The 18,751-nt window shown below is 53.9% G+C and overlaps 1 protein-coding gene and 2 long non-coding RNA genes across 3 annotated transcripts; 1 reads left to right on the top strand and 2 right to left on the bottom strand.

Annotated features, from left to right (window-relative positions):
• Positions 1–678: 678 nt before the first annotated feature.
• Positions 679–4,023, bottom strand: LOC138437966 (uncharacterized). Its single transcript, XR_011256215.1, has 4 exons — positions 3,973–4,023; positions 2,281–2,345; positions 1,557–1,737; positions 679–837 (listed from the first exon to the last, which is right to left on the bottom strand). It is a non-coding gene; the product is annotated as an uncharacterized lncRNA (long non-coding RNA).
• A 3,187-nt stretch (positions 4,024–7,210) lies between these two features.
• On the top strand, positions 7,211–12,079 carry LOC138437961 (cytochrome P450 2D14-like). Its single transcript, XM_069586136.1, has 9 exons — positions 7,211–8,009; positions 8,738–8,909; positions 9,451–9,603; positions 9,704–9,864; positions 10,266–10,442; positions 10,600–10,741; positions 10,959–11,146; positions 11,587–11,728; positions 11,827–12,079. The coding sequence occupies exons 1-9, from the start codon at positions 7,821–7,823 to the stop codon at positions 12,003–12,005; spliced, it is 1,503 nt and encodes a 500-aa protein (XP_069442237.1). The 5' UTR covers positions 7,211–7,820; the 3' UTR covers positions 12,006–12,079.
• A 1,363-nt stretch (positions 12,080–13,442) lies between these two features.
• LOC138437965 (uncharacterized) lies at positions 13,443–18,572 on the bottom strand. The gene is made up of 2 exons (XR_011256214.1): positions 18,225–18,572; positions 13,443–15,093 (listed from the first exon to the last, which is right to left on the bottom strand). It is a non-coding gene; the product is annotated as an uncharacterized lncRNA (long non-coding RNA).
• Positions 18,573–18,751: the final 179 nt, after the last annotated feature.

The following is an 18,751-nucleotide window of genomic DNA, read 5'->3' as shown; positions in this document are numbered from 1 at the left end:
TAAACGAGCCCGTGTGGACCGTGGCCATGCCGTGGGGCAGGGTCAACCTCGGATCCTGGGACAGTGGGATGGCAGAGCAGAAGGAAGCCCTCAGAGCTCAGAGGAGGACACCCTGGCTCTCGTCCTTGCTGTGCTACGACACCATGTGACCTTGGGCTTCCGTTTCCCCTTCAGCCAGTAGGAGGTTTGCCTCTGATGGCTGCCGGGCCCTGTGTTCCTCGGCCGACTCTGAGGCTGTGACCTTCTCAGCCTGGAGCCCCGGCCAAGGGCAGGGACCCCCATTCTCCAGCTCCAGCCCCCAGTCTGGTCTGGACTGAGCTCACACAGACACCAGCCAAGGGCTCTAATGACTGTCTACTCACCAGAGTCTTGGGCAGACTCCTTGGCACATTGAGGTTAAGAGCTGGGAGACACCAGTCAGGCAGGCCAGAAGCACCAGCCCCTGATCACGCCAGCTGTGCCTTCATGACAGTCAGCTCTCGACATTCAGGGAGCCTTGTCTGTCCCTTGGCACAGACTCAGAACACCAGCCAGGGCCCCCTTGAGTCTCCAGCAGAGCCACGTCGAGGGCTAAGTGGCAGGAGGTGGTGTTGCTGCAGCTTGTTGGCACAGGGGCCATGGACGAAGCCACACTGAGTTTGCAGAAACTTGAGGACCCTGAAAGGAGGAAACCGGGCCTGCAGAAGCAACAACTGTGGATTTATTGGACACAGGGTCACTCGTGGCTCCGAGTCTTGGGGATGTCAGAGGCGGGGAACCATCCCAGCCAGAGCTTCCTCAGGAGCTGGGGGACCCAGCCCCCGGGCCTTTCCTCCACGATGTCCTCCTCGGAAGCCTCTAAAAAGCACAATCAGACACGCCCTGTGGGTACCTTGCCGGAAGGAACCTTGCCCAGGGCTAGGGTACCCTCTGTTGCCAGGAGAACACATCAGCATTGCTTAAAGGGCAGTACCTTCCACCAGCCCAAGGGGAGTGGCCTCAAGTCCTGCCAAACCAAGAAGGAAGAAGGACACAGGGGGCTCAGTCAGGAAAGACTGGGCATCAGACTACCTGGGCTTCACCCCTGCCCCTTCCCTGGGCCAGGAGGGTCAGGGAGGAACTCAGCTATCTGTGACCTCTGCAGGGTCCCTGGGGTGAGGGAGCAGGGCAGTCCTGCTCACAGGGTAGGGTCTGCTGTCTGACCTGAAACGTACACGGCTGTCTCCTTTTGGGCCTTCTTATTCTCCTAGGAAGGGAGAAGGGGCAGAGGGTGGGATGAGGCAGGTTCTATATTGTGTGGCCGGGGAAACAGGTCTCACTTCCCAAACAGTCGGGTAAGGCCAGGGTTCAGATCCACTTGTTGTTTCGCAGACCATGTCTGCACCTCTCAGCTCCACACAGAGCTGTTGCTCTACTGAATTGGAAGTTTGACTCAGTGGTCTTGGGGTGCCCTGGCCTCCCCCAACCGTTGCCACGGCGGCATGAGCCTGGCCTCTCCTTCCACCCTGCAGAGCCCAGGGGCTTCCCAGGAGGACCACACAGGGCCAGTGTTCCAACTGAGGACCAGGGTTCCTTACCTGCCATCCTAGGGTCCCTGCCACCTCCTCTTTCTTCTCAGTCACCCCCTTCGCACCATGAATGAGGCTGGCTGGTTCCTCCCCTCAGGGCCCCCACCTGCCGCTCCTCCCTAGACAAGACAGCAGTCTCCTCCTTGGGGGCAGCATCTTTTGGTCCTCTCAATGCCTTGGGGGTCATGGCCTGCAAGGAGGGGCAAGAGGGCGCTATATGGGCAGAAAGGCCCTCTGTTGCCCTACGCCTCCCCTCCTGCTGTGCACATTTGGAGTGCGCAACCCCGCCTACTGTGCACACTTGGTGGGCGCACCCCCGCCTGCTGTGGACACTTGGAGTGCACACCCCCGCCTGCTGTGCACACTTGGAGTGTGTAGCTCTTTGTTTTTCCAGGGAAACCCCTCCCTTCTCAGCTCGAGGTGTGGTCGGGTTGTTAGTGTCCTAAAGGAGACCCCTTCTATCCCTGGGGCCCTGACCATGCGCTGGACGAGTTCCTGTCTCAGGGAGCACTGACAGCCCTCAGCCCTTCCTGGCCAGGCCTCACTTCCCTCAGAGTCATGCTTCTTCCCACTCCTGACTCCGCGTCTCTACAGAGGGAAACGGGCCATCACATACAGCTGAGAGTGCCTGGGGTCCTTCGCTGCCTGCCCATCCTCTGTGTGTGTGCCCACCAAGGAGGCCCAGGACAGCCACCCCACTCCAGGGGAGGAGGAGTCCCCAGCCCTGACCCACCTGAGTGGTACGGGGTAGCACTTATCCATCAGCCCCCACACTGGCCTTAAGGTCTCCCCGATGGGCTGTATGACAGGGAGAAAGAGAGAAGGCTGAGGTGACGTGTCAAGGGCTCAGTCACACATTGGTCCACGTCAGCGCATGCTGCAGACACCGAAGACTGCGAGGGGTTTCAGGAAGCTTCACACTAACAAATGATTGATGTCTTTAAACATAAAACGCTGCATTCACAGAACAAGGACGGGTGCTAAAATAACAATGTTCCAACAATAACCTCTCACTCCTTCTTAAATTTCATTTTGGCTGAATTGGGCCTGTTGTGGTGCATGGACTCTTCATTTCGGCGCTTGGGCTTTTTTTTTTTTCTCTCCAGCTCAGTGCACAGGCTCTTCTCTAATTCCTGGTCATGGCCTTCGTTGCCCCATGGCATGTGCGATCTTAGTTCCCCGCTAGGGATCGCACTGGCATCCCCTGAGTCGGAAGGTGGATTCTTAACCACTGGACCACCAGCAAGTCCCTCCAACTTCTAATTCTTCAAAAACAGAAATATGATCCTGGGACTTAAAAATCCAATCACAATGTAGAGGATAAAATTGAAAAAGAGTTTCTCCCAGAATAGGGAGATCAGGTGCTGCAATGGCTAAATCATAGATCTTTCTGAAAGAAGGAACAGAATCAACAAACTGAGGTGGCTGGGAAAATCCCAAATAAATTACATTCATGTATTACTGAGAATTTTCCCAAAGATGCAGGACCTGAGTTTGCAGAGAGAAGGAATCACCAAGTCTCCAGGAAAATGGATGAAGGAGACCCACCCCAGATGATGTCATCAGTAAATATTGAAATACCTAGGATGAAAAGAAGAACCTAAAAACTACCAGATATGAAAAAAGAAGTCTATTAAGTTTCATCAGACTTTTCAACACCAACCTTTGAAGCAAGAAGAAAATGAGAATCTTCAAAATCTGGGAGAAAATTATTTCTAGTCTAAAATTCTGTACATAGTCACACTGACTTAAATACGCAGTAAGACCTTTTCAGACAGGTAATATCTAGGACTACCCCTCAGGAGTATCTCAGGATTACCCCTCAGCACACCTGCAGGTTGTGCTGACCGCAAAATAAAAGATAACATGGGCTCCACATGTGAACAGAGTGATGTACTCACCAGAATGACGGTGAAGGGAGGTCCCAGGACAGCTGAGCCTCCGACCTCAAGGACGTCTGTCCAGGAGGGAAAAGGGTGGAGGGCTCCAAGAAATACGGCCCCAGCAAAATAATCATATTGATAAACCACCTAACTTATCTTCAGTGTATAGCAAGGAGACTGTTTTTAATAGACAGTTTAGATGTATTAATTATAGGTTCAGAGAAAACTAAAGTTTAAAAAAGAGGAGAAACGCAAAATTGTACAGAAAGACTGATGATAGTATACTCCCTAACTCAGGAATACGGTTTGCATAGTTTTAACATGTAAACCCTCAGTATTGAGCTAAACAAAATGACGCCCCAAGCCTACTAGAATGACTTTCAAAAAGGAAATGCTGGAAATGTTAGGAAACAAACAGATCCTCTCGTTCTTTGCTGAAGAGAATGCAAAGTGGATACCAGCACTTTGGAAAGTTTCACAGTTTGCTAGGAAACTAAGTACACATTAGCACAGGACCCCAGCACCCCCTGCACGGTGCTTACCTGAGTGAAAGGAAAACCTATGTTCGCACAAAACTTGTACATGAACATTACAGTGGTTTTACCTGAAACTGCCAAAAACTGGAAACAAGCCAAATGCCTCTCGTCCAGTCGGCAGCCACACCGCGGGGCATGCATACTCGGGACAGCTACTGGGCAATGAGAAGGAACAAACTACCGTGGACCACGCGCAGGCGTCCTGTGCTCAGTGAGAGGCTCAGAGCCACACCCGGGGGCGGCCCTGTGGCCCAGCGGCTAGGACTCCATGCGTGCACTGCAGGGGCTCGCGTTTGATCCCTGGTCGGGGAACCCAGATCCCCAGGCCGGCTGCGTGGCCAGATAAATAAAGACTAGGTACTGGGATGTTTCCAGTTATGTGTCCATCTTGCAAAGGCAAAACTATGGAGCCAGAAAACCATTCACTGGGTGCCAGGGGCTGGGAGAGGGGGAAGGGTATTAGTGAGTATGGGGGATTTTTCTGAACTGATTGGAGCTGTTCTGGATCTTGGCTATAGTGGCAATTTCATAGTTGTATACATCTGTCAAAACTCACAGAACAGTACACTAAAAAGAATGGATTTCATTCGGTTTAAATAGTTCCCTAATTTTAAAAAATGAATTAAAATGAACCCACTTTGTGGGAGAGGAATTTAAAAGCCAAAATGATATAAAAGTTCGCAAAAAAAAAAAAAGCTAAAATGATACTTAAAAATTTTTAACAACTAAAGATGTCTTTACTCAAAACATTTAGAATGCCGAAACCTAGGAGATGATCATGAGGGAGACTGGAGAGAGGTGAGACGTCTGTTGGAGGTGGCACTAGGTGTCCGGTTGTTATGAGAATTAAATCCTCACCTTTTGTTGTAATAATTCATTAGATAATGTTTAGATCTGAACAATCAAGACAAAGCAAGATAAGCTTTTTATTTAGAACAGTGGAGGCAAAATCAAGGGCTTCAGCTAGACAGTTGGAAGCTAGAAAGATTTCTACCCTGGGCTGCAGGAATTGTGGGTGAAGAGGACTGGGACAAACAGCAGACTTTTTCCAGGTCTTAAACCTTTGACTCATCAAACTATTGTCTTTGATGACAATAGTTTTTTTACATGAAAGTTTGGTTAATTTAAAAAAAAAAAACACTAATGAAGCAACATAGGACTCTGTCTCTGAAAGTGAAATTTGCTCAGTTGTGTCCAACTCTTTGCAAACCTATACAGTCCATGGAATTCTCCAGGCCAGAATACTGGAGTGGGTAGCCTCTCTTCCTGGAGAAGTCCCTTCTCCAGGGGATCTTCCCAACCCAGGGATCCAACAGAGTCTCCCGCATTGCGGGTGGATTCCTTACCAGCTGAGCCACAAGGGAAGCCCAAGAATCCTGGAGTGGGTAGCCTATCCCTTCTCCAGTGGATCTTCCTGACCCAGGAATCGAACCAGGGTCTTCTGCACTGCAGGTGAATTCTCTACCCACTGAGCTATTAGGGGAGCCCTAAGGCACCTGCCCACCTGGGCCTTCTTAGGGGCTCTCCAACCTCTGACACTCACTCCCTAACTACGTAGCCCACACGTCTCCGTGCTGAAGGGTCACAGAGAAGCTTGGCCCCATGAAACTCCTCTCTTCAAAATAGCCCCAGAGGGAGAGCAGGGGGCCTCCAGAGACCAGGCATGTGACTCTAACATGTCACCTTGGGCAGCCTGGGTCCAGTCACTGTCCCTCTGGGAGCCAAAGTTTCCTCCTCTACAAAGTGGGAGCTGCTGGTGGAGGCGGGGAGAATGGATACACGTGCATGTATGGCTGAGTCCCTTCACTGGCCACCTGAAACTCTCACAGCGTGGTAATTGGCTATACCCCAGGACAAAATAAAGTTTCTCTTCACCATTCACCTGAAACTGTCACGTTTCCTGGCTATACTCCAACACATACACACAAATGCTGCTGGGAGCTGCGAGGTTTCACCAGATTGTCAACCCCTAATCTGGCTAGTGGCCCTCAGTGGACATCCAGTTTCCATGGGTGTTTTCCTGACTGAGGGCTGGGAGTGGGGGCTTCAGTCACAGGTCCCTGGACCTGCAGTGTCCAAGAGGATATGTGACCCCAGGCAGGTGTCCTGCTCACCACCACCCCCTTCACGTACAAATGTGGAACCATATTCCAAGGCTGCTCACACAGTAGGGGTCATCTGTTCCTGTCGGTTCGTCTAGGTTCCTGCCACGGACCCTGAGATGAGCTTATGGCCACGGAGCCCTGAGGTGACCATACAGCCAGCCCGAGGGGGCGCGGGAATGTGGGTGGAGAGCGGGGCTTTGTTTGACACTTTCCTGAGAACACAGGGAATTTCTCCAGAGTCCTCACACAGTTGGTCAATCATTACCAATCAAGCCGCATGACCGCTCTTGTGCTACGTGAGACAGTCCCCTTAGCCCCTGACAGAGGTCCCCACCTGTGACGACTCCACAGCAATCTCACGGGCAAGGGCTGTTTCCACAAAGACCCCTGAAAAGAGTAGTACAACACGCCGGCAGCTAGATGAAGAAAGACTAGTTAAAACATTTAAAAGAGTAACATAACTATTTTTAAATGTCGATATTTACAATATGGCAGAAACGGTATATTTTTAAAGTATTTTGATGTGTGATGAAAGACATTAGACATTAACTTACAAATGTGTGAGGGGACAGTTATTCAAAAGATATAAGGAAATATTTGAAGATCACTTTTGTAGGATATGACTTGGTTATATGTGTTTTGAGGGGGGAGTTTGGGACTCTTTTGGAAGGATGCCTGGATTTTAGTGGCTCAGACAGTAAAGCGTCTGCTTACAAGGCGGGAGACCTGGGTTCAATCCTGGGTCGGGAAGATCTTCAGGAGAAGTAAATGGCAACCCATTCCAGTACTCTTCCCTGGAATCCCATGGAAGAAGCCTGGCAGGCTACAGACCATGGTGTCTCAAAGTGTCGGACATGACTGAGCAAGTTCACTTTCACTAATAGATTTTGGAAAACAGCCCTGCTGCCTCCCTACCCCCTGACTCAACTTCCCTCAGCCACAACAAGTGGAAACTGAGGCAGCAGCCAGCCAGGTGAAGGCGCTGGCACTCCCGAGAGCAGCCTCCAGGTGCAGGGAGGTCGGCTGAGTCCAGGCAGCCGCTGAGAACTAGAGCCCTTGCTGCTGGGTCTCTGTGAGTGGAAGGTGGTAACACAGGCACTCGTGGATGTGGTCGTGTGGGTGTGTAGATATGCATGTGAGCATGGGCTAGTCAGGATGTGAATGTGTGTAAATGTGGTTCATGAGTGTGTGATTCTGTGTATGCGTTGTGTGTACCAGTGGGAAGTGAGGGGACACCAAGAACTTTATCGGTGGTCCCTCCGGTCATCAGGTCCTCCCGCCAGCACGGGACAAGGACCAGAACATACTTGGGAGGCGAAGGCCACTAGGAGGAGGACGGGGACACGTTCTGGGAACGGGGCTGTGGCCGCATTAGAGGCTGACAGGCGGCAGGTGGTGGCAGAACCCATTCCCAACACCCTGGATTCTTCCTCGACTCTGCCGAGCTGGGGAGTCAGGCCGGGGGCGGGGGACTTCTTGTGCTCTCCAGCCACCTCCGGAAGCACGTGGAGAGCACGCGTGAGGGACAGTGGGAGCCCGTGCGCCTGACTCTCCTTGACCCCTCTCCTACCCTCTGGCAGCACAGTCTCCCCTACAGCACACCTCAGGGCAGAGGGCAAAGGCTGGTCCTCCGCTCCCTTTATAAGGAGGCCCCGGACTGGTGGAGCCCCGGAGGCGGAGTGAGAGTGCCGCTCTGGGCTGGTCCTGGGTGCCGGTGTGGTGAGGAACGCAGCGCCCACGGAGGCAGCCATGGGGCTGCTGTCTGGGGACATGCTGGGGCCCCTGGCCGTGGCTGTGCTCATCTTCTTGCTCTTGCTGGACCTGATGCACCGGCGCTCACGCTGGGCCCCACGCTACCCACCAGGCCCCACGCCACTGCCGGTGCTGGGCAACCTGCTGCAGATGGACTTCGAGGACCCACGTCTCAGCTTCAACCAGGTGAGGATGGAGGGGTGGGGAGTGCGCAGCGGCGGTCCTAGGGCCCCACATAGCAGCAGACAGTGGGCGCTGGGTGAAGCCACAGGCGGGAAGAGGACTGGGCCAAGAAGAGGAGGCGGATTTGAGAGGCCTCCTGAGGGAGGGCATTTGTTCAGGGCCCGAGAACTGTTTGGATTTTCCAAACAGAGGTCAGAGAGGACAAAGGCCAGGGGGTGGGGGGTTTACAGGATGGCGACAGGCTGCGGATTCAGCCAGCCAGCTCTTCAATTATGTGAACCTGATCCCTGAGGGTCATGTTGGGAGGAAAGGTCTTGAGAATGGGGGAGATGTCTGGTCATGAGCCCTATTTAAATCAGGTGAGTTGAGGTCGAGAGAGGCACAGTGATCTGGTTCAAATCTTTTGTGTCCATGAGACCTTGGGCCTCCCTGCTCCCTTCTGTGAACCTGGGTTTCTTCACCTGTAAAATAGGATGCTAACTTGGCCTGCTGGCCATTTTGTGACGCTTGCACAGTCCTAGCTGGGTCTGTGAGTAGGATGGTCTCATCCAGCTTGAGAGCCCCAAAACTAGTGGATGTAACCCCCCGGGGCTCACAAGACTAGATTAAGTCCTTGCGGTTGCTCGCTGCTGGAGAGGGGCCCAGAGGTACCAGAGGCTAAGGCCAGGAGGCTGGGCCCACAGCCTGGCGGGGCCTGGGCTTGCCAAACACCCTCGACCTTTGGCCTGCAGCTGCGGCGCCGCTTCGGGAACGTGTTCAGCCTGCAGCAGGGCTGGACGCCGGTAGTCGTGCTCAATGGGCTGGCCGCTGTGCGCGAGGCGCTGGTGGACTGCAACCAGGACACTTCCGACCGTCCACCTCCGGCCGTCTACCAGCACGTGGGTTACGGGCCGCGCGCCGAAGGCAAGTGGCGAGGGCAGGCCACGTCCTTGCAGGCGGAGGCAGGGTCGCGGACGTTCGGTGCGGGAAAGAGCCAACGAATTGATGGGTCGCTGGTGACGAAAGGAGACTCTGCCAAGCATTGGGGAAGGAGAAATTGGATGAGGCTGAGGGCGGGGGATTTACTAAGAGAGGGCGGCCCAGGGTCACTGCCAACGCGAAGGAGACGTCGGTGTGGGCAGGAAAGAGGTCAGTGTCGGGGTTGGTAGTGCAGGGGCAGGCCAGGACCTTCTCCAGGTGGAACCAGGTCTCCGTGGTCAAAATAAAAAGTGGAGCCAAGACGGGCGCCAAGCAGGGGTGACTCGGGGAGCAGTGCGGCCGACGCGAATGGGACCTGTCCCCGATGGAAAGGGGTGTCAAAGTGGGCGGGATTTGGAAGGGGAGGGCCAGGCCAGTGTGGGCTGCCAACCAGGAGAACATCCCCCACGGGGTAGGGTTGTGAGCAGATCTCTGGGAGGGGCGGGGCCAGGCCAGAGCCACGCCCACATGCCCGCCCCGCCCCCAGGAGTGATCCTGGCGCGATATGGGAAGGCCTGGAGAGAGCAGCGGCGTTTCTCCCTGTCCACCCTGCGCAACTTCGGCCTGGGGAAGAAGTCACTGGAGCAGTGGGTGACTGAGGAGGCCTCGTGCCTCTGTGCCGCCTTCGCAGACCAGGCCGGTGAGTGCTGGGGCTGAGGGACACGGAGGTCTGGGAGGTTTGGAGAGGTCTGGGAAAGAAGAGATGGAGGCGTGCCCTACCTTGCACTGTCCCCTTCCAGGACGCCCCTTTAGCCCCAAGGACCTCCTGAATAAAGCAGTGAGCAACGTGATCGCCTCCCTGACCTTCGGGTTCCGCTTCGAGTACAACGATCCTCGCATCTTCAAGTTGTTGGACATGATGGAGGACATGTTGAAAGAGGAGTCTGGCTTAGTGCGCCAGGTGCGGGAAAGGAGCTCTGTAGAGGCGGCCTCGGTCCTCCAGCAAGTCCCTCCCCCCGGAGGAGGACTTGTGTAGAGGTCCAGCGCAAGAAAGGGTTTTCCGGGATAGGCACCTGCAAGGAAAAGGTCTGGAAGTGGGAGATGGCAGACAGCCCAGGTGGGAGAGGCCTGGCGGGCTCAGCGCGCTTAGGGGTGGCAGTACGCTTTCACTGGAAGGGACCGGTACCCACGATATGTACATTTTAGGTTTATCTTTTGGGCTCAGGGCCAGGAGAGAGGGGCAGGGTCTGAACTTAGGGAGGAACAAGGTCGATGGTGGAGGCACTGGAGGAAGCTAGGACTTGACTGGTGAGAGCCTGAGCACCAGGAGGTCCCAGGGCCCCACGGCTGTGACCCGCACAGGTGGTGGAAGCTGTGCCCGTGCTCCTGCGCATCCCAGGGCTGGCTGCCAAGATCTTCCCGGGGCTGAAGGCCTTCATGGCCCTGATTGATGAGTTGATCACCGAGCAGAAGATGACCCGGGACCCAACCCAGCCACCCCGACACCTGACCGACGCCTTCCTGGATGAGGTGAAGGAGGTAAGGTGATCAGAAGACAGATGTGTGTTGAGGGCTTGGAGGCAAACTCGGGGCTCTGTGTCACCCAGGGATCAGACACCTGGGCTGACCGGAGCAGGGTGGGAGGCCGTGCTGGATTCACCTCTGTCCCTAACCTTACCTTCCTGGTGTGACCCAGGCCAAGGGGAACCCCGAGAGCAGCTTCAATGATGAGAACCTGCGCCTGGTGGTGACTGACCTGTTCACTGCCGGGATGGTCACCACCTCGACCACACTGGCCTGGGCCCTCCTCCTCATGATCCTGCACCCAGACGTGCAGCGTGAGTCTAGCCTGGGGTGGGTGCTGGGAGGACGAGGGCAGCCCGAGGCTTCTGAGCTCGGCTGGTTTTGCCACCAGCACCAGCTCTGTGCAGGGCCTGAGCCCCAGCTCCGATGTCACAGCCACTCCTCCAAGTGGACGCAGTGCTACCCGGGCGTCAGGAGGAGGCGGGAGCCAAGCCCTTGGTTCTGACCACCACGAGGACACTTGTTTTCCAGGACGGGTCCAGCAGGAAGTCGATGAGGTGATAGGGAAGGTGAGGCGACCAGAGATGGGGGATCAGGCCCTCATGCCCTTCACCGTGGCCGTGGTCCATGAGGTCCAACGCTTTGCAGACATCATCCCCCTGGGATTGCCCCACATGACATCCCGTGACATCGAGGTGCAGGGCTTCCACGTGCCAAAGGTAGGCCTGCGGCTCTCCCAACCCCGCCTCCTCACCACCTGCCACCTGGTAGCCGCAGTGAGTGTTGCCAGGTCGGCCAGGACTGGAATCCAAGCCACCCCATCCTCATGGCCAAGGTACTTAATGTCCCAGCCTGGGTGGGCGTGGACAGGAGGAAAGAGCAGGCCTGGCTCTGTCCACTCAGAGACCCTGGTCAGGCAGAGAAGACAAACTAGAACGTGTCAGAGCATTGAAGGAGGCCAGGCACTGAGGGGAGGTAAGGGCACCCTGCCACGGGCAGAGGGACGGTGCTGAGAAGCGTCTTGGGCTGAGAGTTACTTGAAGAGTCCGGGTGTGTGCCAGGCAGTGTGTGTGCCCATGTGTGTTTAGTGGCAGGGCTCTGGACACCCCTCCCCCTGCCACCAATCAAAACCTCACCCATCCCAGATATTTGCCACCAGGGTACGACACTCATCACCAACCTGTCGTCAGTGCTGAAGGATGAGACCGTCTGGAAGAAGCCCTTCCGCTTCCACCCGGAGCACTTCCTGGATGCCCAGGGCCGCTTCGTCAAGCAGGAGGCCTTCAAACCCTTCTCCGCAGGTATCTTGGGGCTGGTGGGGTGCCCGGTTTGCTTCCCCATTCTGAGGGGTCCTGGAGGTGGAGAGCCAGGCTTACAGAGCCCCCGTGCCCACCCACAGGCCGACGCGCATGCCTCGGGGAGCCCCTCGCCCGCATGGAGCTCTTCCTCTTCTTCACCAGCCTCCTGCAGCACTTCAGCTTCTCGGTGCCTGCCGGGCAGCCCCGCCCCAGCGACCACGGTGTCTTTACCGCCCTGGTGACCCCAGCCCCCTACGAGTGCTGTGCGGTGCCCCTCTAGAGGCAGGCACCCTGCCCCAACCCGCTCCTCAGCCGTAGCCCTGATGCTCAATAAACCGGTGTCTGGTGGCTCCATCCTGACTTGAGTCCCCCCTGGTCCCCTGACCAGCCCCTGGCACTCATGTGGCCTCAGCAGTCTCCCCAAAACCAGCCCCACCCCCCGGCCTGATTCATCCTTACCTGGCATTTGACACCGTTTAACAGATGGGTGTATTGAGGCTCAGAGTGTACTGGGGCCCACTGTGAGATGGGTGTACTGAGGCTAAAAGGTCTAGCTGGGTGTACTGTGAGATGGGTGTACTGATGCCTATTCCCAGTCACCCTGGAGAGCTAAAATTGGTTACCGGGCATAGTGACAAAGCTTATATAAATAGGTCCTGGCTTCTGCTGGGAGGAGCTCACATAGGCTGGGAGAGATTTCAGGCCCCCATGGGATAAGGGGGCCCATCAGCTCAGACACCCACATTTCAGGCCCAGCCAAACTCACCTTGCTCCACAGGCTGCAGCCAGCACCTCAAGTCTGCGGCCCCAGAAGGTGGGGAAGGGACACTGGGAAGTGATATGCCGGGTGAGCCCCCAACGGTCAGTGCTCTTCGGGCAGGAATTCTTCCCAGGAGGGAGCCACCTCCCTGGGCCTCTTTATAGGATGGGCCCCCTTTTCCCTGCCCCTTAAGGACACTCATCCCCCAGCCCCTGCCCAGTAGGAGTTGCCACTCACGGCCGCACTAGAGCTCGGCTCCAACCCGGGGCTCCATCCTCTGAGGGGCCAGGTGAGCCCGGGCTCTCAGGAGCCTAGGCAGGGGCCGGAAAGGAGCCCGTGTGGACCGCAGCCATGCCCTGGGGCAGGGTCAACCTTGGATCCTGGGACAGTGGGATGGCAGAGCAGAAGGAAGCCCTCAGAGCTCAGAGGAGGACACCCTGGCTCTCGTCCTTGCTGTGCTACGACACCATGTGACCTTGGGCTTCTGTTTCCCCTTCAGCCAGTAGGAGGTTTGCCTCTGATGGCTGCCGGGTCCTGTGTTCCTGTACCGACTCTGAGGCTGTGACCTTCTCAGCCTGGAGCCCCGGCCAAGGGCAGGGACCCCCATTCTCCAGCTCCGGCCCCCAGTCTGGTCTGGACTGAGCTCACACAGACACCAGCCAAGGGCTCTAATGACTGTCTGCTCACCAGAGTCTTGGGCAGACTCCTTGGCACATTGAGGTTAAGAGCTGGGAGACACCAGTCAGGCAGGCCAGAAGCACCAGCCCCTGATCACGCCAGTTGTGCCTTCATGACAGTCAGCTTTTGACCTTCAGGGAAACTTGTCTGTCCCTTGGCACTGACTCAGAACACCAGCCAGGGCCCCCTTGAGTCTCCAGAATACCCACTGTCATGGGCTTAGTGGCAGTGTTGTAGCCATGGGTTCCGGGAAACAAACTCACTCAGAAGGACAGTGGAGATAGCGGAGTGCAGTTTATTACACCTGCGGGCCAAGGCAGAGTCCCCTCTTAGCCGAGGACTCGACCAGTTTTTGTGAAAACCTTATATACCCTAAGTGCACTCACTCAAACCCACCTCCCCCACATTCCTTGAAACTAGTCTGGACAAGGTAAAAGAGAGATTGATCAAAGTTAGCCCATGATTCATGTGTTACAAGACTAGATAAACAGGGGACATTTATCAATAGGACTGTGGCCATATCCCGATAAACAGAATGGAATTTATGACTTTGTTCTATTACAGAGATAATTAGCATATTCTTTTAGGCAATGGAGAGTCCAAGTACAAGTCCTGAGGCTCTTTTATCCAGGGCGATCTGGTTTTCCATTGGTATGCCATTTCTATAGGCCTGGCACACAGTTCAGAGTCCTATGGTGGAGGGGAACCATGTGTGTAGCCTAATGTTCGCAGCCTGGCCTGAGGTAGAGTCCAGCTCTGTCTGTTTCCTCCTTCATTCCCCCTTCTTGATGCTCTTAACTCATATTATGAGCATCATTCATAGGGATATATTGCACCCTGGCTCTCCGACCGCCAATTTGGGAGAATGACATCAACCTTTGGGTTACAAAGTTCATAATACATTGTAAAATTCAGGGTCCACAAAGCAGAACTATCAAGGCAACTATAACAGTGGCTAATATAGTTTTCCACCAATCGCCCTTCACCCAAGATAGGACTGAAGTCCAGAAAGGAAGGTTTTCATTTGACATTGCTTGTACCTGGTTTTTCATGTCATCTAAAGCAGGCGAAAATTGCCAGATAAGTCAGGACTGTATACACAACATTCAACCATAATTATGGCACAGGTCCCTCCTTGAGCAGCTGTGAGTATGTCCAAAGCCATTCCATTATGAATTACCGCTTTTCTCATTTGGATTTGCTTTCATTTAAGGCTTGGATGGCTATTGTTCTATCTAGGAGGGCCTGTTTTGTGAAATTAGTCAAGGCCTCTACTTTAATCATAATATCTGTTGTCCCGATAGAGGGTACGAATAAGGGACCATTGAAACACAGATCTTGTCCACCTAGCATGTAAATCAGGTAGATTTACCGGGGCTTGTTGTAGGTTAGTCTTTTGTTACACTGGCATTTGTGTCAAATGTAACCCCATGACCCGAGTCTATTGACTGGCTGTAGGTCTTACACTAAGAGAGCAAGGAGAGGTTATGATTGACAAGAGAGAGGAAAGTCTCTTTTTGTCATCCCAGAAAAGAGCAGAGTGGTTTAAAATCTCCTTGGCAGAGCAGTGACACCCACCAAGGAAGACCCTCCATCACTGACAGAGGCATAGCCCCACATACCAGCAGCTGGAAGTGTTGCGGAAGTCTGCGTAGGAATGTGCCCATGAGATGAAAACATTGTCCTGAGTTGAAACGGAAGTTAAATTCAAAATCACGTTGATGAGGCCAAGCAGCAGGAGCTGATTGTGCAGCTTCATCCTGAAGGGGCTCATCCAGGGTCTTCTTTCCCTTCTTCTTAAGGATGGTCTTAGTCTCTCGAGGGTCAGTGGGGTCCCTCTGTGCAGTCCACTCAGTGTGTTTTGGGTCTGCGTGGTATGTTCTCTTCAGCCTCGTATGATGGATCCAAGGGACAATACCTGCCACTTTAACTGCAGTAGGGGTAGTTAGAATAACATAAGGGCCCTTTCACCAAGGGGCTAGCAAATCAAGTTTCCAATCTTTGCCCCGTACTTGGTCACCAAGCGTAAACTCATGAATCTGTTCCCCAAGGGGGAACAGCACCCTTTCTTGTACAAACTTAGTTACCCGATTTATTACCTTACCCACTTCCATCTGCTGTGAAATCCTGAAATCCCCCCTTACCTGAGGCAAATTTGTTGACACCTGTATTATTATGGGAGGGGGCCTCCCATACACAATTTCGTATGGAGAATAGCCTTGGGACTGTGGGGTCATCCTGAGTCTGAGCAGAGCCGTCGGAAGCCAGTCCACCCAGGAGCAGTCAGTCTCTATGATCCACTTGGAGAGTCTCTCTAATGTCCGGTTGGTTCATTCCACCGTCTCTGGGCCTATATGCAGTGTGCAGTTTCCATTTGATGTGTAAAGTTTTGTTTACTTGTTGTACTAAATCAGCTACTTTAAGCCGGACCATTGTCTGAACCAATGCTGGTAGGAAGTCCAAATCTGGGAACTATTTCCCTAAGCAGGCACTGGGCTACTTCTGATGCTCCTTCAGTCCAGGTAGGAAAAGCTTCTACGCATCCTGAGAACGTACACACCTTGACCAGCAGGTAACAGTAGTGTCGGTGAGGTTTCATTTCAGTGAAGTCCACTCCCAGGTGTTCAAAGGGCAGCTGAATACCCAGAGGTTTTTGTCTGAATAGCCGAGAGGCAGCGTTAACCTGTGAGCAGGCAGCCTGGCCTAGGCGGGTCGCTCGGTGTGTTTGGCTACCAGAGTGTGTGCCAGCTCCTTTGGCACCAATAATTTGCCACTTGGCAATTCCCACCACCCCTTTTCAGTCCTGACGGCCCTTCCGCTTTGGCCAACCTGACAGCCGTTGTCCTTGTTTTATCAGGCTGGTGCCATCAGTGTATAGGACCCAACTAGGGTCTGAACCTTGTGTCCTTCCTTAAAACAAACCCCAGCGACCTTACCTCCTCCCTGCGGATCTGTGCCTCCTTCTTCAACACCCGGTAACCTGCTTCCTTCAGCAGCTGGAGCAGTGCTTTTGTCCCTTCCCAGCACTTTTCCTTGGTCTCGGCAGCCAGCAGCAGGCCATCCCCATATTGTAGGAGCCAAATCCATACTCTTCCAGATGGAATGAGTCCAGGTCAGAAGCCAAGGCTTCCCTGAAGATGGCTGGGGAGTTCTTAAACCCCTGTGGGGGAGTCCAGGTGAGCTATGGTTTGGTGCCCCCAATGGATCCTCCCATTCAAAGGCAAAGATGGGCTGTGACGCTGGGGCGAGGCATACGCAGAAGTAGCCATCCTTGAGATCCAGGCGGGTATAAACTTGAGTCCTCGGTGGGAGGAGGCTCAGTAAGGTACAGGGGTTTGGAACAGTGGCGTGTAAAGTCACAGTAGTCTGGTTGACTAGCCTGAGATCCTGTATAGGCCTATAGCCCTGTCCTCCTTCCTTTCTGACTGGCAGGATTGGCGTATTCCAAGCCAATTGGCACTCTACTAGAATGCCCGCTTGTTTCAGTCTATTGATGTGGGTCAGTATGCCGGCCCAGGCGTCTATCGGTAGCGGGTACTGGTGCTTTCTAACCAGGATGGTGCCTGGTTTGTGTTCTTTATCACTGGGGCTTGATGTTTAGCCAGACTAGGGGGCAGGGGGCTTGTCTTTAGCCCAGACCTCGGGGAATAATTGAGTTAGCTCTATCTCTTGCTCTTCCGGCCCACCCGGTTCTTCCTTCAGAGGCTCATTCAACCTCCACTCATCTTGGGGGGCTCTTGAGAAAGAGAGCAAATAAGTCAAAGTGTCCATCCAGAAGGTGGGCCTCTCCTCAGGGGAGAAAGTCACTTGTGCTCCTAGTTTGGAGAGCAAGTCTCTTCCCAACAGGGGTACTGGGCACTCAGGAATGTAGAGGAATTCATGAATCACTTGGTGCCCCCCCATCTGACATTTTCTGGGCTGGCAAAACGATTTAATCCTCTCTTCTCCGAATACCCCAGTTACAGCGGTAGTCTTTTTGGACAGTGGTGCCACAGGTTTTACTACTGACAGTTCTGCTCCTGTATCCTCCGTGAAGTCAATGTTTTGGTCCCCCGCTTTTAAGGTTACCATGGGCTCTCGGGGACCTGGTATCTCTGAGCCCCGGCAGCCCTATTTAATTTCCAAGTCAGCAAGCCCCACAACTGGGGGAGCTTCCTCTTCCTTCCCTACCTTAGGGCATTCATTCTTCCAATGGCCAAAAGCTCGGCACTGGGCACAATGGTTTTGGGCCTGGGGTCTCTGTTGGGACCAGTTGAAGGACTGTCCTGTCCCCGGGGCAAAGGAGGTTTAACGGAGGGCCCGAGATAGATAGCTAGCATTGCAAATCTCTCCTCTGTTCTCTTTGGTTCCCTCCGGTGCTCTGGGAGAGCGCAGTCTCTGCTTAATTCCAACGTCTCCCTCCCCTTCTTGTCAGTACTCACCAGGAGAGGTGGGTATAGCTTGGGCGGTCTGGCTGAAGCCGGATCCTGGAAGTGCTGGCCAGAGGCTTCTGTCACTAGGATCGGAGCCTGCCAAGGTGGTGGCTCTGTGACCTCGGCGAGAGCTGGCGGAGGAGCAGCGGCTGCTGCAGGACTTCACCTGGCCCTGGATAGGGCATTAAGGCAGCCTCCGATCCTGGTCGAGCACTGGGCCAGTGGGCGCGTCATTGTCCAGTACGGGGGAGGGGTCAGTTCATCCCCGTCCACATCCCATAGAATTTCCTTTTCTATCATCAGTCAATTTTTGTGCCATTGATATTTTTCCCTTTCCCTCCTGGATACAGAACCTTGTCCAAGTAGGAGGGTCTTGAGCTAAACCCAGCCATGAGTCCCTATATGGATATTGATCTGGGTGTCCTGGCTCTCCTGTGACTGCTGTATAGACTGCTTCCTCTATTTTTAAGTTCATGGTGTCCTCTGGTGGCCGTCCTACTCCCATAGGGGGCCATTCCACCTCACAGAGTATGTGGAGGCGGTTAGGCGTCATCTTCACCCCATAGTCTCCTCCAAATCCCTTCTTTAAATTTTTAATCCTGCACTCCAGTACAGTTGTTCTAGATTCACTTCCCCTCATCTTGCTTACCTTCTCGGGCCTTCTTCTACTTTTCCTTTTTGTTCTGTGCGGGAAGCCAGTGTGAGGAATTCCGCCCGTGACAAGGTCATGAGGAAGGAAGCTGACATACGCAAGGTCGTGATCAGACTTCAGGGGTCCCCCTGGAATTTCCTGAGCATGTAACCCAACAACAAAAAAACAACAACAAAAATCTGCCGGCTTTTGTACTCTGCTTTTCCACTCTTCTGATATTCTCTGGAAAAAAGTCAACTCAGGGCTTTAGTCTTCTGCATTTGAAAGGGATGTTTCAGTTAAACCCCCTCTGATAGCTCTCTAGCTTGCCTAACAGGTTCCCTGGACCTCTTACAGCTTGTGAATGATTTACACCCCGCCTCCCTCCAACTGTGAGAGGCACAAAGCTTAAAAGCATCTTAAAGAAACAGAGCCTTTTCTAAAGAGTTAAAAATCATATTGGTGACGAGTTTTCACTGTTGACTTAATGATTGCCTGCCAGACCTCCATATTCTTTATCTTTTAGGCACCTGGGAGGATGTTAA

This window comes from Ovis canadensis, chromosome 3 (genome assembly GCF_042477335.2).
Source record: "Ovis canadensis isolate MfBH-ARS-UI-01 breed Bighorn chromosome 3, ARS-UI_OviCan_v2, whole genome shotgun sequence".
Lineage (NCBI taxonomy): Eukaryota > Metazoa > Chordata > Mammalia > Artiodactyla > Bovidae > Ovis > Ovis canadensis.
The sequence above is the reverse complement of the archived record's forward strand: the minus strand, read 5'-3'. Positions and strand labels throughout refer to the sequence as shown.

What these genes read in the sequence shown, in the direction of transcription:
- LOC138437961 (XM_069586136.1), top strand. Translation starts at nt 7,821, where the DNA reads ATGGGGCTGCTGTCTGGGGACATGCTGGGGCCCCTGGCCGTGGCTGTG. An exon ending in CACGTCTCAGCTTCAACCAG is followed by an intron (nt 8,010 to 8,737) that starts GTGAGGATGGAG and finishes TTTGGCCTGCAG; the next exon opens with CTGCGGCGCCGCTTCGGGAA. An exon ending in AGGGCTTCCACGTGCCAAAG is followed by an intron (nt 11,147 to 11,586) that starts GTAGGCCTGCGG and finishes ATTTGCCACCAG; the next exon opens with GGTACGACACTCATCACCAA.